This window comes from Pristiophorus japonicus, chromosome 15 (assembly GCF_044704955.1).
Source record: "Pristiophorus japonicus isolate sPriJap1 chromosome 15, sPriJap1.hap1, whole genome shotgun sequence".
NCBI lineage: Eukaryota > Metazoa > Chordata > Chondrichthyes > Pristiophoridae > Pristiophorus > Pristiophorus japonicus.
Window position 1 is genome coordinate 152,624,963 of NC_091991.1, and position 26,398 is coordinate 152,651,360.

Sequence of the window (26,398 nt, forward strand, 5' to 3'; positions counted from 1 at the left end):
CCTCAAAGCACTGGAGAAGTACCACCAGCGCTACCTCCGCAAGATCCTGCAAATCCCCTGGGAGGAAAGACGCACCAACATCTGTTCTCGACCAGGCCAACATCCCCAGCATCGAAGCACTGACCACACTCGACCAGCTCCATTGGACGGGTCACATCGTCCACATGCCCGACATGAGCCTCCCAAAGCAAGCGCTCTACTCGGAACTCCTACACGGCAAGCGAGCCCCAGGTGGGCAGAGGAAACGTTTCAAGGACATGCTCAAAGCCTCCTTGATAAAGTGCAACATCCCCACCGATACCTGGGAATCCCTGGCCCAAGACTGCTCTAAGTAGAGGAAGAGCATCTGGGGAGGGCGCTGAGCACCTCGAGTCTCGTCGCCGAGAGCATGCAGAAACCAAACGCAGGCAGTGGAAGGAGCGTGCGGAAAACCAGACTAGCCACCCACCCCTTCCCTTCAACCACTGTCTGTCCCACCTATGACAGAGACTGTAAATCCCATATTGGATTGTACAAACACCTGAGAACTCACTTTTAGAGTGGAAGCAAGTCTTCCTCGATTTCAAGGGACAGCCTATGATGATGATAAAATTGTTCAACCCCAATTATTTACATGATTTAAATTAAACGCCTTTGTTAAAATAGCAGAAAATGGAATTTCATACGAGTAAATTTCTGGATTCATTACTCATAGATCACTCATCACAATTTCAACCCAAATGTGCCCTTGTCCAATCTCAGAAGAACAATCAGTTTGTGCATTTATTATTGGCTACCATTCCATTCAATACAAGGCTGGATCTATGCTTGCCGTCACAGCTCTGCTCTGCTCTTACACCTCAACACATTTCACAGCTCCTCCTACCTTAGATAGCCAACCAAACATCCACGAACAAAACTTGTACTTGAATGAAATTTCAGTTTATTCACATTGGGCTGAATTTTAAGATTTTCTGTTTTCCGGGCGAAAACGGAGGTGGGAAAGTTACCAGCCGGGAATAGTTTGCACTTTAGTATGTACGTTTGAGCATCGGGGCCCTGCGCCAGGGTGCGTAGCACTAAGGGAGGCATTGTACACTTTTCGTGGCGCAAGGGTGGGAGACTCGCAAACTAAAGAGCTGGGCCGTGTGCGTCCGCGAGAGGCGGGGGGGGAGAACCTTAAAATAAACACAAAAACATTCCCAAAGCATTGCCCACGTCACCACAACACAAGTCGCTAAAAAAATTAAAAGATCAAACACTCGCTTACTTTTGTCGTTTTTTACCTTCCTCTGCGTCGCCCGCTATGCTGGACCGCTCTGATTTCCCAGGCAGTCGTTGCGAGGTGCACTTCCGGGCGGGTGGATCGAGCAAAAATAAAAACTCCTGCAGGTGTCTCAACCAGGAGCGTTGCACACCCGGCGCAGCTCTTCCCGGCGGTCCTGCTCAGCGTCACCGCAAAACCCAAGCGGAGGATCGCGACGGGGTGCAGGAGACCTGAACGCCGCCTTTCACACCGGGGCAAAACCTGGAGCGCAAAGGACCGAAAATCCAGCCCATTAGTTTAATTACACCTCATGGCACGAGTTACCAATTAGAAAGAAAAGAAAGACTTGCATTTGTACAGCGCCTTTCATGACCGCAGGATGTCCCAAAGTGTTTTTTTTTAAACAGTCAAGTGTGGTCACTGTTGAAATGTAGGAAGCACGGCAGAAATTTGCGCACAGCAAGCTCCCACAAACAGCAACGTGATAATGACCAGATAATCTGTTTTAGAGATGTTGATTGAGGGATAAATATTGGCCAAGACACTAGGGATAACTCCCCTGCACTTCTTCAAAATAGTGCCATGGGATCTTTTACGTCCACCTGAGAGAGCAAACGGGGCCTTGGTTTAGTGTATCATCCGAAAGACAGCACCTCCAACAGTGCAGCATTCCCTCAGCCCTGCATTGGAGTGTCAGCCTAGATTTTGTGCTCAAGTCCCTGGAGTGGGACTTGAATCCACAACCTTCTGACTCAGAGGTGAGAATACTACCCACAGAGCCACGGCTGACACTCCCAATTAGCAATTAAACCTCTACTTATTTACTGTTATTTACATTAATATACATTAATTTCAGATAACCAGTCAACTTTTTGTCCAGTTCTGTGCATACTTGAGCAGACTACTTTAATTGAACAATAGGTCTGAATGTTCAGGTAGCATAGTGGAGGAAATGACCCTGGAATCAATTAAGAGCAGCTTGATGCTGTGATGTGGGGTGATGGTGGTGGAGGGGAGGAGACTGCAAAGTCTTTCAGGCTACATGAAAGTTGGACTTCACCCATATCTAACTTATGAATACTGTGTGCATTTCATTGTAACTTTCACCCTCATGCCAGTTGTATCTTGCAGTCTGTTATATTACACTGGCCTTTTCCACTTTCCTGGTCCCAATCTGTTTGCACAGACAATACCCGAAGGTTGTGACTCCAGCAGTGACTGAGCTCAGCTTCTCAGCAGTGTGTTAGTGACTCACTCACCAAGGTTTCAATCCTGCTGTGCCATAACAAAGGAACTACTGAAGAAGAAACAAATCACATGTAAACAACAGTATATAAGCAGAGTTTTACTTGTTAATTGAGAACTAATTTAGTTACGGTAAATGGGTAATCCTTTTGTTATATAAGAGTGGTATTACCATATTACCATTACATGGAATTAATCAATGTTCATTATTGAGAGCGAGGACTGCACAATGCATTATTTTACAGGGTAAAAGTAGCATTGTCCTACCATTCTGACATTTTCATGACATGATCAGCACAAAAACGAGGTGCCGTATTTCGGATGAGACGTTAAACCAACGTCTGCCCTCTCAGGTGGACGCAAAAGATCCCATGGAACTCTTTGAAGAAGAGCAGGGGAGTTATCCCCAGTGTCCTGGCCGATATTTATCCCTCAACCAACATCATTAAAAAATCAGATTATCTAGTCATTACCACATTGCTTTTTGTGGGAGCTTGCTGTGCGCAAATTGGTTGCCGCATTCCCTACATTGCAATAGTGACTACACTTCAAAAGTACTTCATTGGCTGTAAAGCACTTTGGGACATCCTGAGATCGTGAAAGGCGCTATAAAAATGCAAGTTCTTTTCTTTCATGTTGGGGTTAAAAAAAATGCCATTGAAAAAGCAGAAATAGAAATCTCCTTCAAATCAGATGATTCAGTTACATTATTTCACATAGTATCACAATCTATACACCCCATTCAAAAACCATGTGATCTCCAAGTACTGCTTCTACCTATTCTCACATTTCCCTTAATGGACGACATAACATTTCAGCTTCAAAAAACAAATCAATAACATTGCCACAAGCTATGATGGCCACCATGCCAATCATGGCCTATTGTCTCACTCCGAATATCTTCCATCAAATGTTAGGTCCCGAGAATTCTTTCTTCAATCATTTAAGTGAATCAGTGCCTGGACTGCTTCCACTGACAGTTCCATTGTACTCAAAGACCGGAGAACTCTCAGCTACCCATTAAACCCTCACCGCTCAAAGCTATTTTCAAAATCACATTCTCCGCAAGAAAATTGCATCATTTGATGTCAAATTAAATTACCTGTATGAATTAATCCGTATAACAGCATGCTTCATATGAATAGAATCATTTTAAAGAAAGGCTCCTAACTGCTCATCAATGATGGCTCAAACAAACTAGTCCCTTCTTTCACTTCTAGTACTTCTTCAAACAGTAAGGCTGACTAGTAGCACCGCTTATAAAATGCCCGACAAATAATTCATTATAAAATTTGATATCAATGTCACATCTCAGGATTTTTTGTTGTTATTTTCCACAGAAAGCATTTGAATTTTTTTAATATTTAAGGCAAAGTACATTCACACACATTGAAAAGGCACCGAGATGAAAGGTGGTTAAGACGATAATGAGCTAAGCTTTGATGTGGTTTCCAGAAAGACTGTAAGAAGAGCAATTTGTTAGCCTGTCTCAGTAGTCATTACATGCCCATTGTGTTGGGATGTGTCTGGTCCCAGCTCCTTGGCAGAGATGGTCGAGCAGGCCTTCCTTCCCCTCTGGCTGTGAGAATCGGATGATAAAAACATCATAGAGGCATAGGCAGTTGGTCAGGTCCAGAAAAGACAGCAAGGTCAGATAGATTTTTAACAAATTTAGCTATAAAGGCAACTTTTGGGCAGGTTCAGAAAGGGAATGCAGGAGGGGATTCATAAACCAAAAAGAACAGCAGATGCCAGAAACCGTAAAGTACAAACACTCAGGTCAGTGAGCTTCGGTGGAGAGAACAGATACAAGAGAACATGACCAGTCCCTAAGAGCAGAGGATATCTCCACTTGTACAAAGTAAACAAATTATGGCCCATACCGGAGTTTAGTCGCCTTAGGGAAGTCAGGCAGGAGGGAGGAACTTCCCAAAGATTTCCCTGAATTGTCACTAGGCTTTCCCAAGCGATTTCACGGCTGAATGGTGTACACAGTTTCACTGCTGTCTAAATGGCCTGCACTTGATGTCTTTTCTTGGCCTCCAATGTTAAAAGACCAGGTCTGTGTTCAAAATGAAGTTCTAGCCTGCTGCAAGTCAGCTTAATCTAGTTTTGAAGTGGTTCCAATTCCAACCCTGTTCTAAAGCATAAATGCAATGATATCTTCCATCATACTCATGGTTACTTTTGGCACAATCTTTTTCTGAAAATTGATATTCAACTCTCGCCACTCCACCCCTCTTCCCCCCACTTTCTTCGCTGTCCTGAATCATGCTGGGATGCAGTGCTGATACCTCACCGACTGGTTATGTGGTACTGGATTAACAACCCAGAGGTTGTCAATTCAAATCCCACCACAGAATGAAACTTATCTCAGTTGATTTGGTAATTTGTGGATGAACATCAGAAAAATTGCCATAATCAGCTTTCAGTCTGTTGCGAATTTAGCTCTGAACGGTGTACTGAGTAATAAAGTGAACTAAATACCGGCCTTTCATCTCTGTCGCTCGAGTATAAATCCAGACCACTGTATTAGCATCAAAATCTCCTTCAACTGCTGGCCGTGACAATAACTTGGGTAGTTTCAATCCAGCTCCTGCTGGACATCAGATCACAGTATGAAACTACCCTAGTTTGGCACTCAGAAAGACTACAGGATGGCTGATATGAGAAATGGAAAAATGTCACACTGTTGCAGTAGGGTGGTTTTACTGTGAACCTAACCATGTTGTACCTGAACTGAGAATGCTGAAATAGTTCTCCAGCACTTGCATCTCTGCCCTAATTGTAATGTATTTGCTTCATGGGTTCTTTGCTTATTAACAAAGGTTTAACAATCACACTACACATTCTTCTCCTTCTTAGGCAGTCCCTCGGAGTCGAGGATGACTTGCTTCCACACGAAAAATGAGTTGTTCGGACACTGGTGAGTCCGATCCTGGATCTACAGTCTCTGTCACAGGTAGGGCAGATGGTGGTTGAAGGTACGGATGGGTGGGGTGCTTGGGTTGTCGTGCGCTCCTTCCACTGTTTGTGCTTGGCCTCTGCTTGCTCCCGACGAAGAGACTCGAGGTGTTTGGCGCCTTCCCGGATGCTGTTCCTCCACTTTGAGCGGTCTTGGGCCAGGGATTCCCAGGTATCAGTGGGAATGTTGCACCTTTTCAAGGAGGCTTTGAGGTGTCCTTGAAGCATTTCCTCTGCCCACCTAGGGCTCGCTTGCCGAGTAGAGCATTTGTTTTGGGAGTCTCATGTCCATCGTAGCTGATCGAGTGTGGTCAGTGCTTCGATGCTGGACATGTTGGCCTGAGCGCCTATCCTACCAATGGATTTGCAGGATCTTGCGGAGGCAGCGTTGGTTGTACTTCTCCAGTGCTTTGAGGTGCCTGCTGTAGGTCTCTGAAGCATATAGGAGGGTGGTTCATCCACTAGGCTCACAACTGCATACCTCATCGTGGATGACCTAGACCCAACTGACTGGGATTTTATTGAGTCTTGTGAACATCACATGATTGGCTAAGCCGCTCACAATGCATCAGCTCTACAAACCTGTGAGAATACTCACAGGTGCATACATGAATGAATGCAAAATTAGTTTATAAAAGAATGTACACTTTTCAAAGTCATTTAGGAATGTGACATAAATTGCTGCCGACCATTAATTCAACCAACTGCAGCTCACTGCCCTCATTGTCGATTCACTGATGAAGACCTTGCTGCACAATCCACTCACTAACAGATGATCCGTTCCAAAAAGCACTATCCTTGGAGACTTGCTGACAAATCCCTGGGTGGATATTGTTACAAGTTATTCTTGTTTAATAGACAGTTCATTTATTTTGCAACACCAAGGGCAATTTCTAAAGGGCATTTGTTGCCACGTAGAAGTACATGCAGACAGCTCTGACACTAGCTCAGTTCAACATTCGATGATAGAGGGGGAAACGTATTTGTGTATTGAGATAATTAATGGGGCAGTCATTGAGTTTGTTGGGGGCGGGGTCACACTGTAAAACTGATAACAAATACAGCTGTGGTGAACCTCAAAAAAAGTTCTCTTAAATTCACTGTCAGGCAACTGAATGGAAAATAAAGGGAAAAAAAGGAAAGAAAGTGGGAAAGGAAGAAAACAAGCAAGCTTTGGTCTGTTCCACCACCAGTGCAGCAGGTACTCACTAATGTCCTTTAGGGAAGGAAACTTTTCGTCCTTACCTGGTCTGGCCGATGTGACTCCAGTCCCATACCAATGTAGTTGACTCCTAACGGCCCTCTAAAGTGGCATAGCAAGGACATTCTTTTTCAGAGGTGTCAAAACACTGAGTGAACTTTAAGGTAGGACAGCGGTAGCTTAAATCTTGCAATCATTGGCCTTGGAGAGGTTGCAGAGGAGATTTACGAGAATGGTACCAGGGATGAGGGACTTCAGTATGCGGAGAGATTAGAGAAACTGGGATTGATTTAGAGCAGAGATGATTAAGGGGAAATTTAATCAAGGTGTTCAAAATCATGAGGGGTATTGATGGAGTAAATAAGGGAAATCATTTGTTTTGTAGTCCGATGGAGTGCTGAGTTCGGGTGGTGGGTGGGGGTAGGGTGGATGATTGTCATTTGGATAAGGCACTGAACCGAGTTCCCATCTGCCTATTCAAGTAAAAGAATGACTTGCATTTCTATTTTGCCTTTTACAATGTCACAACGTCCCAAAGCGTTTCACAGCTGAAGAAGTACTTTTGAAGTATAATCACAGTTGTAATGTAGCAAAGGAGGGAGCCAATCTGCACACAGCAAGCTCACACAGACAGAATTGAGAGAATGACCAGATATTCTGTTGCTTGAGGGATAAATATTGACCAGGACACTGGGCAGAACTCCCTCCTCTACTTCGAAATATTGCTGTGGGATCGTTCACATCCACTTGAGAGAGCAAACAGAGCCTCAGTTTAACGTCCAAAAGATGACACCTCCGACAGTGCAGCACTGAAGTGTCAATCTAGATTTTGTGCTCAAGTCTCTGGAGTGGGATTTGAACCAATTACCTTCTGACTTAGGGGCGAGAGTGCTACCTACCCACTGAGCCACGGCTGAACTTAAAAGATCCCATGTTCAACTGAGAGCAGAGGGTTCTCCCGATATCTTGGCCAACGTTCCTCCTTTAACCCATACAACCAAAACAGGTGAATATTCATCTGATTTACTGTTTGTGGGATCTTGCTATGCCACAATGGTTGTTGCCTTTGCCTGCCTACCTGACAACAATGCCTGCAATTCTAAAGTAATTAATTGGTTATGAAGCTCGTAAAGATATCCTGAGGATGAGATATAGCAAACGCAAATTGTTTTCTTCATTAATTATTGCTTCAAAGGCTGGCAGTGCTTGTTACTGGCTTTGAACGGCAATTTTCAAAGCTTCAAAAACAGCCTAACAGAAATATGATGGGAAAGTGTCAAAAAAATTTTATATTCAACTTAAAGGCAGTTACAGCACAATTCCAGTTTTTTTCCACAGTCAAGGCTGCTATCAAACTCTTTAGCCACGAGTTTAACTGCCCCCACCTGATGGAAACCTGGTGTAATTTGAACGCACATACTCGGGATTATTTGTCCAGCCTCTGAATTACTAGTCCAGTAACATAACCACTACACTACCATACCCCAGGTACCAGCCTAAAAGTTGTAGATAACAGTTTGAGTTGTAGATATCAGTTTGAGTTGGAACTCCTACATGGCAGGCGAGCCCCAGGTGGGCAGAGGAAACGTTTCAAGAATACCCTCAAAGCCTCCTTGATAAAGTGCAACATCCCCATCGGCACCTGGGAATCCGTGGCCCAAGATCGCCCTAAGTGGAGGAAGAGCATCCAGGAGGGCGCTGAGCACCTCAAGTCTCGTCGCCGAGAGCATGCAGAAATCAAGCGCAGGCAGCGGAAGGAGCATGCGGCAAACCAGACTCCCCACCCACCCTTTCCTTCAACCACTGTCTGTCCCACCTGTGACAGAGACTGTCGGTCCCGCATTGGACTGTTCAGTCACCTGAGAACTCACTTTTAGAGTGGAAGCAAGTCTTCCTCGATTTCGAGGAACTGTCTATGATGATGATCTGTCTAGTTAATGCTGTCTGCAGTTACATTGCGCCAATGCATGAAATAAATTGTGCAAGCACACCACTTGGGATGGATCTAGATTATTCTGACATAGTCAACATCAGGATGACATTAGAGACCCTAGACTGGATTTTTGGTGCCAGCTTGATGAAATTATCAAGACAGCAGAACAAGGATATTGGCTGCATTCCTCGTGTTGTTTCCTAGCTATAGATGAGTAAAAGGGAGACCACTACAAGGTGAAGCACATACCTGTGTTCACACTGGTTGGACATAAATGTTTTATCTGCTTGCCAGAATCTTGCAGCAGAGTGAATTGGAGATGCCCTTGAATTGTAACCGAAAGACAACAGTCACTGGAGATCGAGTATGATTGAATGTAGCACATCATTCAGTGACATTTGAAGGAATGTTTCAGTTTAACCCACTCACTCAGAACAACGTGTTTCTCCACTGATGGGTTTCTCACTGCGATGTATTTTTACATCTTAGATGACAGTGCAGGGCATCTAGTGCTGACCCCACGCTGAGTAAGTAAAAAAAAGACTTGCGAGCTCCTTTCACGATCTCAGGGTGTCCCAAAGTGTGGTTTAAGGTCAATAAATTACTTTTGAAATGTAGTTATTGCTGTAATGTAGGAAACGCACAGCAAGGTCCCACAAATAACAATGGGGTAATCACCAGATAATTTTTTTCAGTGGTGTTGGTTGAGGGATAAATATTGTCCAGGGCACCCAAGAGAATTCTTGTGGTGGTCTTCAAATAGTGTCATGGGATTTTTTACGTACACCTAAAAGACGGCACCTCCGACAATGCAGCACTCCCTCAGCACTGCACCGAAGTTTCAGCCTACATTATGTGCTCAAGTCCTGGAGTGGGCTTTGAACCAACAACTTTCTGACTCAGTGGCAAGAGTACTACCACTGAACCACAGCTGACACCATGAGGAAATGCATAAGCAAATCAGTAGAATACAAGTCAAACTACAGGGTTCTGGTCAGATTGCACCTTGAGTACTGTGCCCCGATCTGGTTGCCAAGAAACAAGGGAAACATTCAGAACACTAAAGAGAGTGCAGAGAAGAGCCACAAGTCTAATGCCTAGTGCCAGGGTCTGAGTTATGACAAAAGAGATGGGCTTTTAGGCTTAGTAAGGAGGCTTCTCTGCAGTGATCGTATAGAGGTTTATAAAAGAGTTAAGAAATTGGAAAAAGTACATTGAGAATTACCCTTAAATTAGGAATGTTAAATTGGGACATTTGAATGGTACAGTGAAAGAGTCAACCCAGCAAGGTAACAGAATATATATACGTACCAGAATCAAAGCTAAACATGGACACGCCAATATTATTATTGTCATTATTGACTGATGTTTCTATCTGTCTGTCTGTCGATATATCTATATAAAATGCATTAAGAATTTTAATATTCATGAAGAGAAATTGTAAGGATTGTGTTCTCTTAATCTTTCAATCAAAAAATTAGATTTTAAAATTATTTTATTAAAAAAACACTGATGCTATAGACAACAACAACAACTTGTATTTATGAAGCGCCTTTAACGCAGTAAAACATCCCAAGACGCTTCACAAGACAAAAACATTTTTTGACACCGAGCCACATAAGGAGACCAGCACCGTGTTCGCTGAAAATCTAGTCAGCACTTTACAGGAGATGGGTTTAGTTTGATTGCTGATGGATTTATACTGTGTTTTCATTTTTAAGGTCCTGGCCAATGATGAAGCAGTCCGATTGCAGAGGATGGCTGCAGAATCTGATCTGTCATCTTGGACTTCCTGGCAATTTTTAAGACCTTGAAGTGTTTCATCAAAGGCAGTCCAGAATTCACCGTCTCATAAATTGCTAGTTACTCTGGGAAATCTGAATAAAATTAGCCCCGAGATTGCACAGAAATGCACCAATTTTCCTCTCTCACCGTTGAGCTTTGCCTGTTGTTTTTCTCAGATCTCTGGCTTTAAAGCATATGTGACATTTGTGATATGAAAGAAGAGAGGAAATAGAAAAGAGACACAGACCATTGCAGGAGACCAGCCAAGAGCAGCAGAGGCGAGGTGGTTTAAATACAAAAGAAAAGCAAACAGAATTCTATTTAACACAAACAGCAATGTGATAACAACCAGATAATCTGCTTTAGTGATGTTGCTTGAAGAAAAATATTGACCCAGGACACTGGGGACAACCTCCCTACTCTTCGTGAAAATAGTGCAGTGTGATCTTTTACAGTCACGTGAAAGGGCAGACAGGGCCTCGGCTTAATGTCTCATCCGACAGTACTCCAGCATATTCATAAGAACATAAGAAATAGGAGCAGGAGTAGGCCATTTGGCCCCTTGAGCCTGCTCTGCCATTCAAAAAGATCATGGCTGATCTGATCATGGACTCAGCTCCGCTTTCCTGCCCGCTCCCCATAACCCTTTACTCCCTTATCACTCAAAAACTTGTCTATCTCCGCCTTAAAGATATTCAATGACCCAGCCTCACGGTTCTCTGGGGCAGAGAATTCCACAGATTTACAACCCTCTGAGAGAAGAAATTTCTCCTCATCTCAGTTTTAAATGAACGGCCCCTTATTCTAAGACTATGTCCCCAAGTTTTAGTTTCCCCTATGAGTGGAAATATCCTCTCTGCATCCACCTTGTCAAGCCTCCTCATTATCTTATAAGTTTCAATAAGATCACCTCTCATTCTTCTAAACTCCAATGTGTATAGGCCCAACCTACTCAACCTTTCCTCATAAGTCAACCCCCTCTTCTCCAGAATCAACCTAGTGAACCTTCTCTGAACAGCCTCCATCTTCCCATTCACCCATCTTCCCATCTCTACTATCCCACCCTATCTCTACTGTCCCACCCCATCTCTACTATCTGCCCTCCAGCCAACAGCAAGATGACAGAAGTGAGCTCTGATCTCTTGTACTACCATGTCCTTAGTTGCAAATATGCAACATCCTTACCTTGCTGCCTTGGCAATGATGTGACTCGGGTTGATGCCATATTTAATTAGCCTTGTAAGGCTGCATCCTGCAGTGCACAGATATATTTCAGCAGTGATTATGAATTATGAGTAAAAGGAGCTCGTAACTCACACAGACCACAGTAAGTTTCAAGCTTCGATGATGCTGTTCCACATGAGCGAGGAGTTCTAAAATGCCAATGAATCAGTCTCCTGTTACAACCTCAAAACAGAACTGTATGCAGTTGAATTTCTTGCACAATCTAACATGTGACAATGGGAGACATCTGGGCATTGGCTGGCTTCTCTCAAATCTCTCACGTTCCCATATGTTATGCTTTAAAGCTGGAACATTTCTCAATCAATTAACTATGTGAGGGCTTTGCTTCAGTCATGTCAGGATTGAGGAATGAGATCACTGTCTCATTACTAATTCCTACTCCTTACTAATGACATTGAATTCATTGTCAGCCATGTACCATGATTGTACTTGGCACTTGATCCATTAAACTGCACCTGCACGGTCCCTCACAATTATAAATCCTCCTCAGGCATGACAACTGCCCATATTAGAGGTGGAGAATCAGCACTTTACAGGCACTGCACGTTGGCTCATTTTTGCGGATCAACACTGCTCTTGGACTCCTGCCACAGCCTCACTCTGGGACTCCTTCCTCCTGTCACTATTCCAGTTTGGCTCGGGGGGTTGGAGGGGGTATATGGAGGCCCACTGTGTCAGCAACTGCTACAAGCTTAGGAGATCCTGCTCCACTGTGAATAGGAGGAGTGGGTCGGTGTCAGTGGAGGAATCTTTATGAGCGGGGTGAGGGAGGGGACTTGAGATGAAGAGAGTGCCTTAACAGTAGGGATTGGAGACAGAGTATTTCTGTGAATGGGGCACAGGTGGTGGGGAAGAATGGATTTAACAATCGAGTAAGAGGGGGGAAAGAGAGTGTCAGTTTGAATGGCATGGAGCTGGAGAGGAAGAATGGATCAGGTTAAATGATGGTGTTGAACAATACCGCTGAAGAGACTGACCAAATTCAATCCGCGCTCTGAAACACTGCTCAGAAACTCTGCAAATGATGCTGAAAGTTAAAGGAGAGAGGGATGGAGAGACAGAGAGGGTCAGGAAGGAAATTGCAGAGATTAGGGCCTACCTAGGCAGCTGAAGGCACAGCTGCTGATGGTGATGTGAGGGAAGGGGCAGATGGACAAGAGGGCATAGTTGGAGGAGTGTAGAGTGCTCGGAGGGTTGGAGGATGTATATGGAGGATGTAACATAGTTATCTTATAGCTACACTTTCACAGTATGCTAATCCTCATTGTATGGGGAAGCTGGTCACAACATCCCCTTTAAAATAGTGCGACTTTGGCATTATACATCACTGGCTTCTCATTTTTGCAATCACCGACGGAATCACGTTAAGATGTTAAATGCAAGGCGTCAAAGATAACTCAGCTGGGCGGCAGTGAATTCCTCCACAGTGTGAAATAGCACATGTAATGCTGTACATTCACACTGGGTCCATTTTAACCATGGAGCTGCTCCTGCCCCCCACCACGCCCGTGCCCCCCCACCCACCATCCCCCCCTCCCCCCCACCCCTGGGAAACTGCTGATTTGCAGCAAAATCTTCCCAGAAAAATCCATGTGTACAATTCAACGCAAATCGTCATGTTCTCGCTTAATTCACAGAGCCTCAAGGGAAAAGTGCACTCACAAAAAATATCAAGAGTACCACAGACAAAAGATATCTAAAGATATCCTTTTCACGAGAGAAAAACTGTAAACTCAACGTCACCACAGCGCTTTTATTACACTGCTGTGATTGGTCCACCGAATCTCGGAGATGATTCTAGAAGGCCACACTGCACTCGATAACTATTAAGTGCCCAGTCACACATATCTGTACCATCATCTCTATTTTTCTCATTTTGAAGACTTACCACTTCACAGGTCAGAGAAAATCTCTTTCCCTGTCACAGGTTAACTGATAGTGTGTAACAAGAACCTGAGTAAAATTCAACCCACGCACTGAAACTCTGCTCAGAAAATGTTGGGTTTGCGAAGGTGGCTGAAAGATAAATATGAACCACAAACATTTCAGCACACCATTTAAGGCCCCGACCTTATCCTGATAAGAAAACTGATATGCAGTACCCAGTGTAATGGGCGGAAGTTTCTGCAGGTAGGCGGGTTGGGGTGGGAGGCCTACGAGGCAGGGCCTGACTTGAATGCGAGGCCTCAGATCCCTGCCCGCAGCCAGTCAGATTGAGAGGCTGGCTAGCTGCGGGCAGGTAGGCCTGCAGATGCAGAGGGGGGGTGAGGGTCGCTCTGGGGAGGGATCGCAGGGGGAGGGGGAGTCAGGAATTGGCTCGCTAGGTCGGGGATCGGCAGGGGAGGATCGGTGATCGCGAGAGGGTATGACCAGGGATTGGGGGATGTGGGGATCGGGGGGGGGGGGGGGGCAGCGGTTGGAGGATCAGCAGAGGGTCGGGGATTGGTGGGGAAGGGGTGGGTCAGAGGATCGGCAGGGGATCGGGATTCGTGGGAAGGGGTGAGGGTCGGAGATGGGCGAGGAGTTGAAGGATCAGTGTGTGGGGGGGGGGGGGGGGGGCGGAGGATCGGCAGGGGGTGAGAGAGGATCTGGGCTGGCCACCGGAAGATTGTGGCTGGCTTCAGCATCAGTGTGGGGCTGGGGAGGAATGGCGGCCTGCGAAGGCGATCAGAGGCCTTGTGAGGGGGTCTACGATCGCAGGGTGTGTGCTAGGCAGGGTCCCTGGCTCCAGGTGATAGGTATAAAGCCACTTACCTCCTGGATGCAGCAGTCCCCACCTCGGTTTAACTGCTGGGTTTCACAAATTGTGAAAAACCTGGCTATATGCAGTTAAATTCAAAATAGAGGTTAAAAAGAGGCAGGCAGCCTCATTATAATATTTAAATTGACGTTCCGCCCCCTGGGAATAGGATTGGTCACCCGCTCCTGTCCCTTCACCGTTAAAACAGGAAGTGGGCGGGTTTGAGGCGGAATCAGGTCTGGAATCCCATTTGTAACACTTAAACTGCCCCCACGCACCAAACCCATCCATTTTTGGGGGGGTGGGGGGGGAGTATTTCGGCCATTATACCGACAACTGTCCAAAATTCACTACTTGTTCATGTCAGTCTACAGTAAAGCTCCTTAAAAATGATACTTTTAACTTCACAGCTAGATAACCAAATGTTAAGAAATTGCATGCTCTTACTAAGTCACGTGTGAATGCAGTTGCCGGTATCATTCCTTTGTCACAACACTGAATAGTATTAATAGTGTCAAACAAATTGAGCAACCAGCTCTCAAATCTCTCCCAATATCACACCTCCAGTCAAGCAAACTTTTCCTGTTCATTAAATGATCTGATAGTAGCACAACGCGTTACTCTTAAAGTTTAAAGCTACCCGCCTGCTATTTAGCGACGGAGTTAATCCATTTATTTTAAATGGATTTAAGCTTCAGTTAAATTAGAAAAATAATTTGATGCAAAAGTATTGTACAATAATATTTCTCAACATAAATTCCATGCTCTCATTTTACCTTTGTTCTTGCAACAAGAATTGTTACATTTTTTCTCCTTTAACAAGTTGGACATTGGTAATATTCTGGGCAATAAATTGCCCTCGTACAGTGACAACTGTAAAATATGTTTGTATGAAGACAATTCCTATCAAATAGTTCCATCCACACCATTGGAGTCACAATTAACCAGAGTAGCCCATAATCTCATTTATTGAGTGTTTATACCTTACCCTAATAGCCACGAGGCTATGCACCAACCTGTTTGTTCCCCTCACTAGATGTACAGCTCCACCTACCTGAATGTTGTCAAATGACGTTTTGTTAGTGACGTCATACAGCAGCAAGAGAGCTGTAAAGAGAAGGGAAATAGTTTAGAAAATGAAGCTTGCATATGATTAATGATTAACTTCTCAGCCATACAAAAAAATGTTTTGTCAAGTTGAATGGTTTAATTAAAAAATGAAACCAAGCACAGAAATTGTGGCAACATACAAATATTATATATTGAATTAGTAAATATTAACATAAAGCTAATAGCAAGAATTCTGACAACTAAAATAGGGGAGTGGGACTAATTAGTTAGCTCTTTCAAAAAGCCAGCACAGGCACAATGGGTTGAATGGTCTCCTTCTGGATTGTAAGATTCTAATAGGCCCCGATTTTAACTCAAGATGGATTCGCCGCTCAGGCCTGAGTTAAAATTAGAGTCGGGTCTCAATGATGTCATAGGGGCTACAAGATGCCGATGTAAAGAAGGACCTTGTTGGCTCCGGGTGCACGTCCTTGCTGCCTGCTCAAGCAAGCAGGTTAAAATTGCAGATGTTGCGATCATGGTGGCTTTCGGACAGGTAAGAGCCAGGGTGATTTTAGCCGCCACCCGCCAGGTTTCTGCTGAGGTTAAAATCGCCTCTAAGTATACAGGATTACATAGGATATATGGCACAGAAACAGGCAAAACCATGTGATCTCCTGAACAGACAAATACATTTGACACAAAAGCATTTCAATGCAACTTCTATACTCACATTCAATGTTTAAAACACCAAGCCCACACTTTATAAGTTAGATTTTATTTGCTCTTTAATTTAGGGTGGCTGAACAATGAAAAAAAACTTGCATTTATATAGCGCTTTTAACAACCTCAGGACGTCCCAAAGCACCTTACAGCCAATGAAGTACTTTTGAAGTGTAGTCACTGTTGTAATGGCAGCCAATTTGCACACAGCAAGATCCCACAAACAGCAATGTGATAATGGCCAGATAATCTGTTTTTTAGTGATGTTGATTGAGGGATAAATATTGGCCAGGACACCGGGGATTATTCCCCTGCTCTTCTTCGAAATAGTGCCGTAGATTGTGGTGCAGCCGGAGGGAACTGTAACAAGGACAGAACTCTCACATTCTGACCCAGGTGACTGAATGACTTGAGAAATTGTACTGGGTACCAGACAGCAAGTCACAAATTTCCTAAAGCTTAGAATTTACAGCACAGAGACAGGCCATTTGGCCCAACTGGTCTATGCCAGTGTTATGCTCCATACGAGCCTCCACCCACGCTACTTCATCTCACCAGATGAACATAACCTTCTATTCCTTTCTCCCTCATGTGTTTATCCAGCTTCCCTTTAAATGCATCTCTGGATTCACCTCACCAACTCCATGTGGTAGTGAGTTGTGCGAAGAGTTTTCTCCTGTATCTTTATTGGATTTATTGGTGCCTATCCCTTTCTCTCTCTTAGGCAGTTCCCCGGAGTCGAGGATGACTTGCTGCCACACTAATATGAGTTCTAAATGGAGTTGTCCATGAGGGTCATGATATCCCAGGTCCCGAACTTCATTTTAAAGGGTAAAAGATGCCTGTGCGTGAATTCTTTTAACGCGGGGTAGCCGTTGAACACCAGCTACCACACGGACTTGACAGAGCACGGTCTTGGACTAATGGCAAGGGGACCCAAGATGATTGGAGACCAGGCTTTGCTGCATGGGCCTAACACACACACATACACAACCCTGAATCTAGAGACCTGGGAACGCTCTGGCCTGCTGACCTCTCCACAACCAGCGGGCAGCAGAGTGGGAGGGAGGGAGGGGAGGAAAAGACAAAATTCCCCCCTCCATTCCACCCCACCCCCCATCCAGCAAACCTATAACAGTGCCTATATTCTATTTATGGCCCCAGGTTTTGGATGCTTATGTATAATATAACCTAATGCACACTCCAAACATTTTTGGCTGGCAAGAAATGATGGACTTTGTATATGAACTTCTGCTTAAGGGAGCAAAGTTTAAACAACAACAGTATCTACAAAAGAGTTCCACTGGTAAATTTAAAACAGATTATCCTCTAGTCTATCAACACACAGAAGTTACAATATGGGGACAGGCCATTCAGCCCAACCAGTCCATATCCTTCACACCTCTCTTAGGACGCGAGGCCGGCTGAGCATGCGAAAATCCTGAGTTAAACAGCCGGTTCGGGAGCGCTTTGAGAGGCCTGGGAGGGAAAAAAACCTTGAGAAAAAAACCAAAAAATAACTCATGCCACCACAATATAAATCGCAAAAAAAAAACAATCACACTTACCTGAGGTGGACATTACTTACCCCACTGCAGCCGGTATAGGTCAGACTGCCCATTTTCACGGGCAGTCCCAGCAGGGCGCGCTGCGGGGCGTACGGGTCGGGCAGGAGTCAAAAATTGAGCCAGTGTCGCAACCAGGGGCGTTGCACACCAGCTCACCTCTTCCGGACGGGCCTGCTGAAACCGGCCCGGAAAACCCCGGCGGCTGGAAGCTGACCGCCCGCCCAGAAGAGCTCGCTGCCGTCCCTCCGGGGCAAAAGCAGAGGCGGACAGCACCGAAAAATCCAGCCCAAAGAGTCCAATTATCCTGCACAAATGTGCCAATTATTGCACAGCCACCCAACTCCACAAAGTGCCAGTGACTACACAGTTGGGACAAAACCTGAGCCAAATCCAGAGTAGCAGGCGTGGATTGTCCTTGTTTCCATTATACTTGCTCCTATGTGGCCATTCAATTAATGTCTCATATTCAGTTATTAAACCATTCGGGGCCATATGAGAGCACCCCCATTTCAGGTCTCCTAGCTAGGAAAGAAAGACTTGGATCTATATAGCACCTTTCACAACCACCGAAGTCTCAAAGCGCTTCACAGCCAATGAAGTACTTTTGGCGTGTAGTCACTGTTGTAATGTTGAAGAAGGCAGCTTTTCTGATATGGAGGTGGGTCCACCTTTGATTGGCTCTCCGCATGAGAACATTGATCAAATGTTATTGCTGGCTCTGGATGTTGATCCCAACACTTTGAAATATTGAAAGAGAACTGCCTGGGACTAACTAACCTGCCAGCGATTTCAAAACTCCTCAACTGTTTTCTCGAGAACATTTTAGAACTGTGCAGTTAAAAATTACAGAAACGCAACTGCAGAATATAGCGATCACCTTGATTAGAAGCTCACTCCTGCATCGTGCCACTTACTGTTCCAATAACTTGTACTGTCTTTCTTCAAATTAAAGCTCATCACACCCGCTGTCTGTGATAATGAGATCTACAGGGGCTGAATGTTAGCATAGTGTAAGACAAATACCAAGTTTGAACTCAGTGGGTAGCCGGTTATTAACTATCTTCATGATTATTGTAATTTGGAAACAGAAGGTGCAATCTTTAGAAATCAATTTCCAATTTTTCTGCTCACTCAAAATGTCACACTGCCGTGCACCATCAGAATCTGCTGGCTGTGCCCGTGCAGTGTACTGCATTGTTTGTGGCTGTTTGTGCTGATTGATCCTCTGTTAGTTCGATGCAGAACAAAAATGAATGAGCATATTGGCAGTTGATATAGAAGGGTTCGCACACGTGAATACAGTACATTAAATCCAGCTCTTGGAACATCAAAACCGATGACATGACATTTTTTGCGGTACGTGCGGGATCTTAGCAGGAAGCGATACCAAAATATAGATTGTCTAAGCCTTTTTTTTTCTCGAAAAAAGAAAATCATGCTGGATGTAACTGGACTTCCAATTTGCAGTGACCCCATTTTGCGCTACTGGCAAAGACCAACTTTACCCACAGAATGTGCTGCACAGTTGCTCCCTAGTCTCTTAAAATGGACTGTACAAAACTGCACACAAATTTACATCAGCACCATCTCAGCAGCAGTAAGGAATGGATTCGGAGTTTTGAGATTTTTTTTCCAGAGAGCAAGTTGTGACACGTACAGTGATGTCGGCCATATTGGTATCTGTGCTCAAGGCCCAGGGATGCTAGGCCTGGGGCAAGGGGTAAGGGGTAGGAGAAGGGGACTCCAAGATATTCGGAGGCTTGATTGAGAGCTCCGTGTTGTTTGTGGAAGGAGGGAGGGAAATGACTAGAGCTGAAGTCTTGAGTAAGGTTGTGATATATTTTGTTTGTTACCTAATAGAGAGTGGGGTGGGAGGGGTGGGGGTGAAATTGGTCTACATCAGTGCATAAAACAGGGCCGTAGCGAATCGACAGCCCACTTTACGCCACGTCCGATTTTCTTTTCGTTGACTTCAATGGAAAAGAATATCGGGCGGAATGAAAAACAAACTTCCAATTGGCTTTGAGCCTGTCGGGAAGACCAATTTCACGCCCAGTGTGTTGATGAATGCAGTGTATGCTTCATTTTCTAAGTGCTTTGTCTGCACAGTAAGTTACATAAATAAAGTCTGCTGTCTACTAGGCAACCCATCACCCTTACATACAGTTTTGCTATTTTATCAACGGAGTGTCTTTATGATTGGAATGATGCATATAATCAACAATGTCCTTGGCCACGCTGGTGAGTCCGGGGCAGCCAGCATTAGAGGCGTGTGGGGAAGGCGCTCCCGGCTCCAACCCGCCCTCTCACAATAATCTTCCCTAGATTGGGATTGTTAAGCCCGCCCTACAAGGTTCCCAGTCAATTAACAGGAAGCGGGTCTGATGATGTCGTTTGATGACGTGCCATCAGCCGGTTTTCTTAAAGGGACCATGGCCAACTTTTTTTAAACAGTTGTGCTGTCAGTGTGCTACAGCATTGAGGTGCTGCAAACACCGACAAGCTCTGCACAAAGGTGCACGCTGCACCCAGGCTCTCCCAATACGCCCTCCAGATGCTTATGGAGGGAGTCACAGCATGCAGGGAGGTTCTCTTCCCTTCCAATGGGTGGAAGAGACCTCCCCAGGACACCAACACAGCCTGGTTGCACATTGCACAGGAGGGCACAAGCAGGAATGTTGTCAGGAGGACCAGGCTGCAGTGGTGCAACCTTTCAATGATCTCTGTAGATCATGAAACGTTACTGCAAAGCCACACTCAACCTCATCTTGCTGTGCCACTTATCACATCCCAATCACTCTGCCTTCTCCACCCTACTCCAGCACATCCTTACTCACACCAACTTACCTTGCACCTTCACCCATCCCTCTCTCTCTATCTACATTATCACATCCCCATCTCACTAGCCACCCCTCACATTCACCCTCATCCTATTGCAATCATACCAACCAACAACACACAAGGGTAGCCACTTGGGATTTTTAGCCAATGTTCATGTAGAGTTTCTGCTAATGTATTCTCAAAGATTGAAATCTTTATTTTGAACACTTTGCATTCTTGGACAGATTTGTGTGAACCTTTGGAAATGGCTTAGTGAGTTGTAGCGAATGGCGAGACATAACGGTACCCCCCGCAATGGTGATGAGTGTGAAAGGAATGGCTTGGGCATTGTAGGTGTTGATATGGAGTGATACCAACCTGCCGCAATATGTAGCTACCAGGGTGTACAGCATCAAATGAAGTAAATGTGGCCATAGTGAGGCTATCACTGACATGCTGGGCAGCAATGTGGTCGCGTGCTGATGCCCTGTGTCCTGTGCAGCATCAGTTGATTGCAGAGAAGGTTGGCATTGTTGATGGTGATGCTGGTGTGTTTAGTGATGTTGGTGTTGAGGCTGATCGTGGTGGGATTCTGAGGACCAAGGTGAGATTTTCTCAAAGGCACCGATGCTGCTGGAATAGATGGCAGCTGAAGTTGAGATGACAGATGCGATCTGTCAATGGTCAGACATGTTCCTTTAATAAGGTTACAGTGAATATAGAGTTCACTACAAAAAGTTGGTTAAATCATAAGTGCCTGGTTATAATCCTTTTAAACACCTTTAAACTACCTGTTAAGTACCTTAATTGACTGGCCCGCCGCTTGGTGTCGGGTCTGTGAGCCGCAGGCAGATCCGACAGTTGAGAAAGTGGCACGGAGGAGGATTCAGAGTGGGCTTCCACCCCACTGTCAATCAGGGCTAGGAAGATTCTGGCCTTAGAGTGGTTTGTAGGAGAGGAGTCTTGTGTAACTCTGATTCTGTCTTTCCCTGTATAAACACTATACACCACAGTCCTGTCTAGCATGCAGTCGATTTTGGACACTATCACAATACAGGTACAGTGTCGAAAATCTGGAGTTCTGGAATCCGTACTGTTCCGGAATCCGGACACCGGGCCGCTCCGTGGTGGGATCGTCCGGAATCCGGAAAATGTTCCAAAATCCAGATTCGCCGTCGGACCTCGCCCGTCTCGGAACTTACCTCGCCCACAGCAGAACCTCGCCAGACCTCGCCCGCCTCTGGACCGGCCTCGCCCGCCTTGGGACCTCGCTGGACCTCTCCAGTGGCCTTGGTTAATCGGGAAGCGATATCAAAATATAGACTGTCTAAGCCTTTTTTCTTCTCGAGAAAAGAAAATCAGGCTGGATGTAAAATAATCCCCGCACAGGCATCTTCCACCCTTCAACATGGCGTTCGGGACCTGGAATATCAGATCCTTCATTGAGACACCTGTGAACTCATCCCTTTTTGGCATGGAAGCAAGTCATCATCGATACAAGGGGCCGCCTATGATGATGATAATAATAGAGACAGAGAGTTACGGGAGTTTAGGTAACTGTGAAAAGACCAATGCCAAAGATGAGGAGAATACGTTTGGAAAGGGCAGGGAACAATCAAAGACTTGAGCGTGAGGAATGGTTAGAAAGAGAACCATAAGTAACTTCTCCAGATCCGAGCAAGAGCTGCCCTGTGTGCTCTTCATCGAAATCAAAGCAAGTCATATTATTTCCTGCTGTTACTCATTATTTCCCAGGACCTTCAAACTGTGGATATCTGTACCTTCACCAGTCGTTCCTTGCTCCCACTAGCCACAAGTTCATATGACCACATTTGCCATTGCCTGACCCATAGGTTTAACCACACCTTCTCTCATACTTCTTTCAAACTTGAACTATCCATGGGTAGCTAGGCCCCCACAGCTAGCCCATCCCTTTCATTCAGAGGGGGGGTTGATTTTGCATTTGGGCAAAGTCACTGGAAATGAAAAGTTGGCTAATCCAATATCTCCCGTAGTCAAAGTTACCCCCAGTTCCTCCATCTCTCTTTATTCTATTATCTTGCAAGCTATTTCAAGTGTTCAACTAGATTAATGTAGTCACTTATTACAATATTAAACTGGATGAGCCTTGAGCCCTTGACCCTGCACGTAGCTTTTCAAAAAACAGTGAACAGTTTAATTGAAGGGAGTGACTTTAACTGCGTATCACCAACGGTTTACTGGGACAGTTCAGCCATACAAGCGGCAGTTATTCTGGTTTGGACCCAACCCAAACAGTCGCATTTCGGCTTCCTTTAATCATCCTTAAGGAGTGCAGAAGCACAGAGATTTCAAGGATGCGAACAGGCTCACTAAACTTGCAAATCAACCATCTGTGCACTTCGCATGGGATTATTAACAAGGCAGCAGAAGAAGAAATAACAAAATGATAGAGGATGAAGATAATTCCCACTGACCTCAGGCATCACGGCCTAACACTCTTTGAATTCCACGAATAGCTGCTAAATAAATAATCCTGGATCGCAGCGGGCAGACTAAATTCATCCTGCGATCACTCCAATTCTCCTCTACCATCACAGAACAAAGTTAAATTATGTGGCTGAAAATCAAAATGAGGTGAAAAACCGCATACTGTGTGGAACTTTCAATTCAAGTTCTTTGCTCAAGATTAAAAATACATCTGACAGCAGCATGAGAGTGTTGACTGAAACAATCTGCCTCTGTTTCACCACCAACTTTGATGCCCTAGTCCCTATTAAAACAATTATGGGACAAAATTCAGGGTCCGGATAAGGCCCATTATCGCCATTTTGCGGCGGACATGTGGCGGAATCGAGTGGCCGCCGTGTTGCAGTCCATTGGCTGCCCCGGCCCAAATTCATCTCGGGGATTTTTCGGGCGGTCCCCACTTCCGCCCCGCTGTTGCCGACTGCCCCCAACACGTCATGAAAGCATGCACCGCCGATCTCCCGCACCTCCATCCCACTCCACGCATAATTTACCTGAAACAATCCACGATCTGCCGTGCGGTGCCCCCGACAGCTTTTTCTGTTGCTGCACCTTGTTTTCTGTGTGTGAGCCATGGGATCGCGGCGACACTTCAAGGCGAGGGCGCACTGCCGCGACAGCCATGTTTTTTTTTGCTGGCCGACTTCCCGATCGGCCGGACAATTATGGCCCCGGGTTCGGCCAGGCCACACCCCCTACTGGATGAGCAGAAATTTTCTCCAATTAAGTATTGGGAAGACTGAAGCCATTGTTTTTGGTCCCCGCCACAAATTCCGTTCCCTAGCCAATGACTCCATCCCTCTCCCTAACATCTGTCTGAGGCTGAACCTTGGTGTCGTTTTGACCCTGAAATGAGCTTCCATTCACATATCCACAGCATAACTAACATGGCTGATCTGATCATGGACTCAGCTTTACTTCCCTGCCCGCTCCCCATAACCCCTTATCCCCTTATTATTTAAGGAACTGTCTATTTCTGTCTTAAATGTATTCAATGTCCCAACTTCCACAGCTCCCTGAGGCAGCGAATTCCACAGATTTACAACCCTCTGAGAGAAGAAATACCTCCTCATCTCAGTTTTAAATGGACGACCCTTATTCTAAGATCATGCCTTCTCGTTCTAGTCTCCCCCATCAGTGGAAACATCCTCTCTGCATCCACCCTCTCAAGCCCCCTTATAATCTTATACGTTTCGATAAGATCACCTCTCATTCTTCTGAATTCCAATGAGTAGATGCCCAACCTGCTCAACCTTTCCTCATAAGTCAACCCCCTCATCCCTGGAATCAACCTAGTGAGCCTTCTCTGAACTGCCTCCAAAGCAAGCATATCCTTTCATAAATATGGAAACCAAAACTGCACGCAGTATTCCGGGCGTGGCCTCACCAATACCTTGTATAGCTGTAGCAAGACTTCCCTGCTTTTATAGTCCATCCCATTTGTGACTTCTATACTTGACAATTCCAACACACTCCTGGCTGGCCTCCCAAGTTCTATCGTACATAAACTTGACGTCATCCAATAGTCGGTTGCCCATGTCCTAACTCGCACACCAAGACCCGTTCACCCATCACCCTTGTGCTCGCTGACCTACACTGGCTCCTGGTTAAGCAATGCCTCGATTTCAAAATTCTCATCCTTGTTTTCAAATCCCTCCATGGCCTCGCCCCTCCCTATCTCTAATCTCCTCCAGCCCCATTCTTGAGCATCCCTAATTATAATTGCTCAATCAATAGTGGCCATGCCATCTGTTGCCTAGGCCCTAAGCTCTGGAATTCCCTTCCCATACCTCTCCACCTCTCTTTCCTCCTTTAAGAAGCTCCTTAAATCCTACTTCTTTGACCAAGCTTTTGGTCATCTGCCCTAATTTCTCCTTATGTGGCTCGGCGTCACATTTATTGTCTCCTGTGAAGCACCTTGGTACGTTTTATTACATTAAAGCGGCGGTGGCGGTTTCACGCGCCTGAGATCTCAGTAGGTTTGCCAACTCTGATTGGATGCATTCATGGAGGATCCATCATATGACCTCCCGCTTCCAGCTGCTCCACGCCTCCATTGGTCGCCTGACATGTCCATCCTCGCAGTGCACCGCCTTCCTACTCCAATTGGTGAACAGACAGTCTCTTCAGTACCCGATTGGATAATACTCAACCGTCAGTCAAAAAGCCTTTTCACCCCAATCTCCAATATTTTATAGCTAATAGAACCTAAGCAGGCGATTTTCGCCAAGTACTTTAGGTGCGAAAGAGATGGCAAAGATGGAATCCTAAGCTGAAATGCCAGTTTAGCTCGCATTTAGTGCAGGATGCAATCTTAATAAAGGGGTTGAAACGGTTGCCCAGAGATTTGATAAACAGCTGATTGCACTTAAAATGCCTGTTGACAATCATTAAAGAGGCTGCACAGCATTTTGGTGGGTAGTGCTTCAACTAACACCCTCTCGTAATAGCGATTAGCTGTTTTGGAGTAAACACGGAGTTGATGTCGATTGCAAGTGCTACTTAAAGGGATACTCACCTATTAATGTTTATTTACTGCTGAAGCTGTGAAGAGGACCTCTTAAACATATCAGGACACTTTCTGGGACACTTTGTCAAGACTTCACCCACACTTGAGCAACATTTTTCCGGAAAGTGTTTGAGGATTTCACCTAAAAAGAGTAAATGCTGTGCTACTCCACCTTATAGGAGTCATCAGGAGAAAGGAAGTGCTTGGTCTTGGGCATCTTGCTAGGAGTCCCCCCTTGGTCTGGACAAGGAATGGAAGGAGGATATGAGGCCTGGCAGAGCAGCACCAGCTGCTGCAGGAGCAAGGGATAGGAGGGCGAGGTGGAGTCCACCCCACCCCCCCCTGCGAGTACGGGACATCTCTCCTCCTCTGGGCCTCCTACATCAAGACCTCCAGTGCCGCATCTGGGAACCTGTGCACCCTCTCTCTCGGTCCCCGAGCCATCCTGCAACATGTTACTGTGTGCCAGTCAGAGCATTCCACACCTTCAGTGGAAGGGAGTGCGAGGAGCCCACAGATACTGCTCCATGAAAATTGAGTCTAAGCACTTGAGCGCTAAGGCTGCAGGTGTCCGTTTAGCAGCTCCAGGCAAGGTCAAATTATGATCATCAGCAATTAGGACCAAAATTGTGTGCTAAATCCAAACTTTCAAACAGGCGTGTCTTATTAGCACTGCACCCATTTGGTGACTTTGGCCAAAATAACCACTAAAGTGTTGAAAGAAAATGAAAAAAACAGCAATTGTCTTTTAATGCCCCTATGATTTTTCTATCGGATTGCTCTCAGATGATTAATCCTAAATTCCTGGAGATTCCAGGATAATCCTGGGGAACTGGCAATTTTTGACCTGTACTAGCAACT

General features: G+C 45.3%; 1 protein-coding gene across 1 annotated transcript in view; it reads right to left on the minus strand.

Annotated features, from left to right (window-relative positions):
- The window catches only part of LOC139225914 (ras-related protein Rab-26-like), a 424,746-nt gene that overhangs the window by 157,897 nt on the left and 240,451 nt on the right, over positions 1 to 26,398 (minus strand). The window contains exon 5 of the mRNA XM_070856775.1: positions 15,414 to 15,466. Coding sequence (XP_070712876.1) covers positions 15,414 to 15,466 — 53 coding nt within the window. The remainder of the gene's footprint in view (positions 1 to 15,413; positions 15,467 to 26,398) is intronic.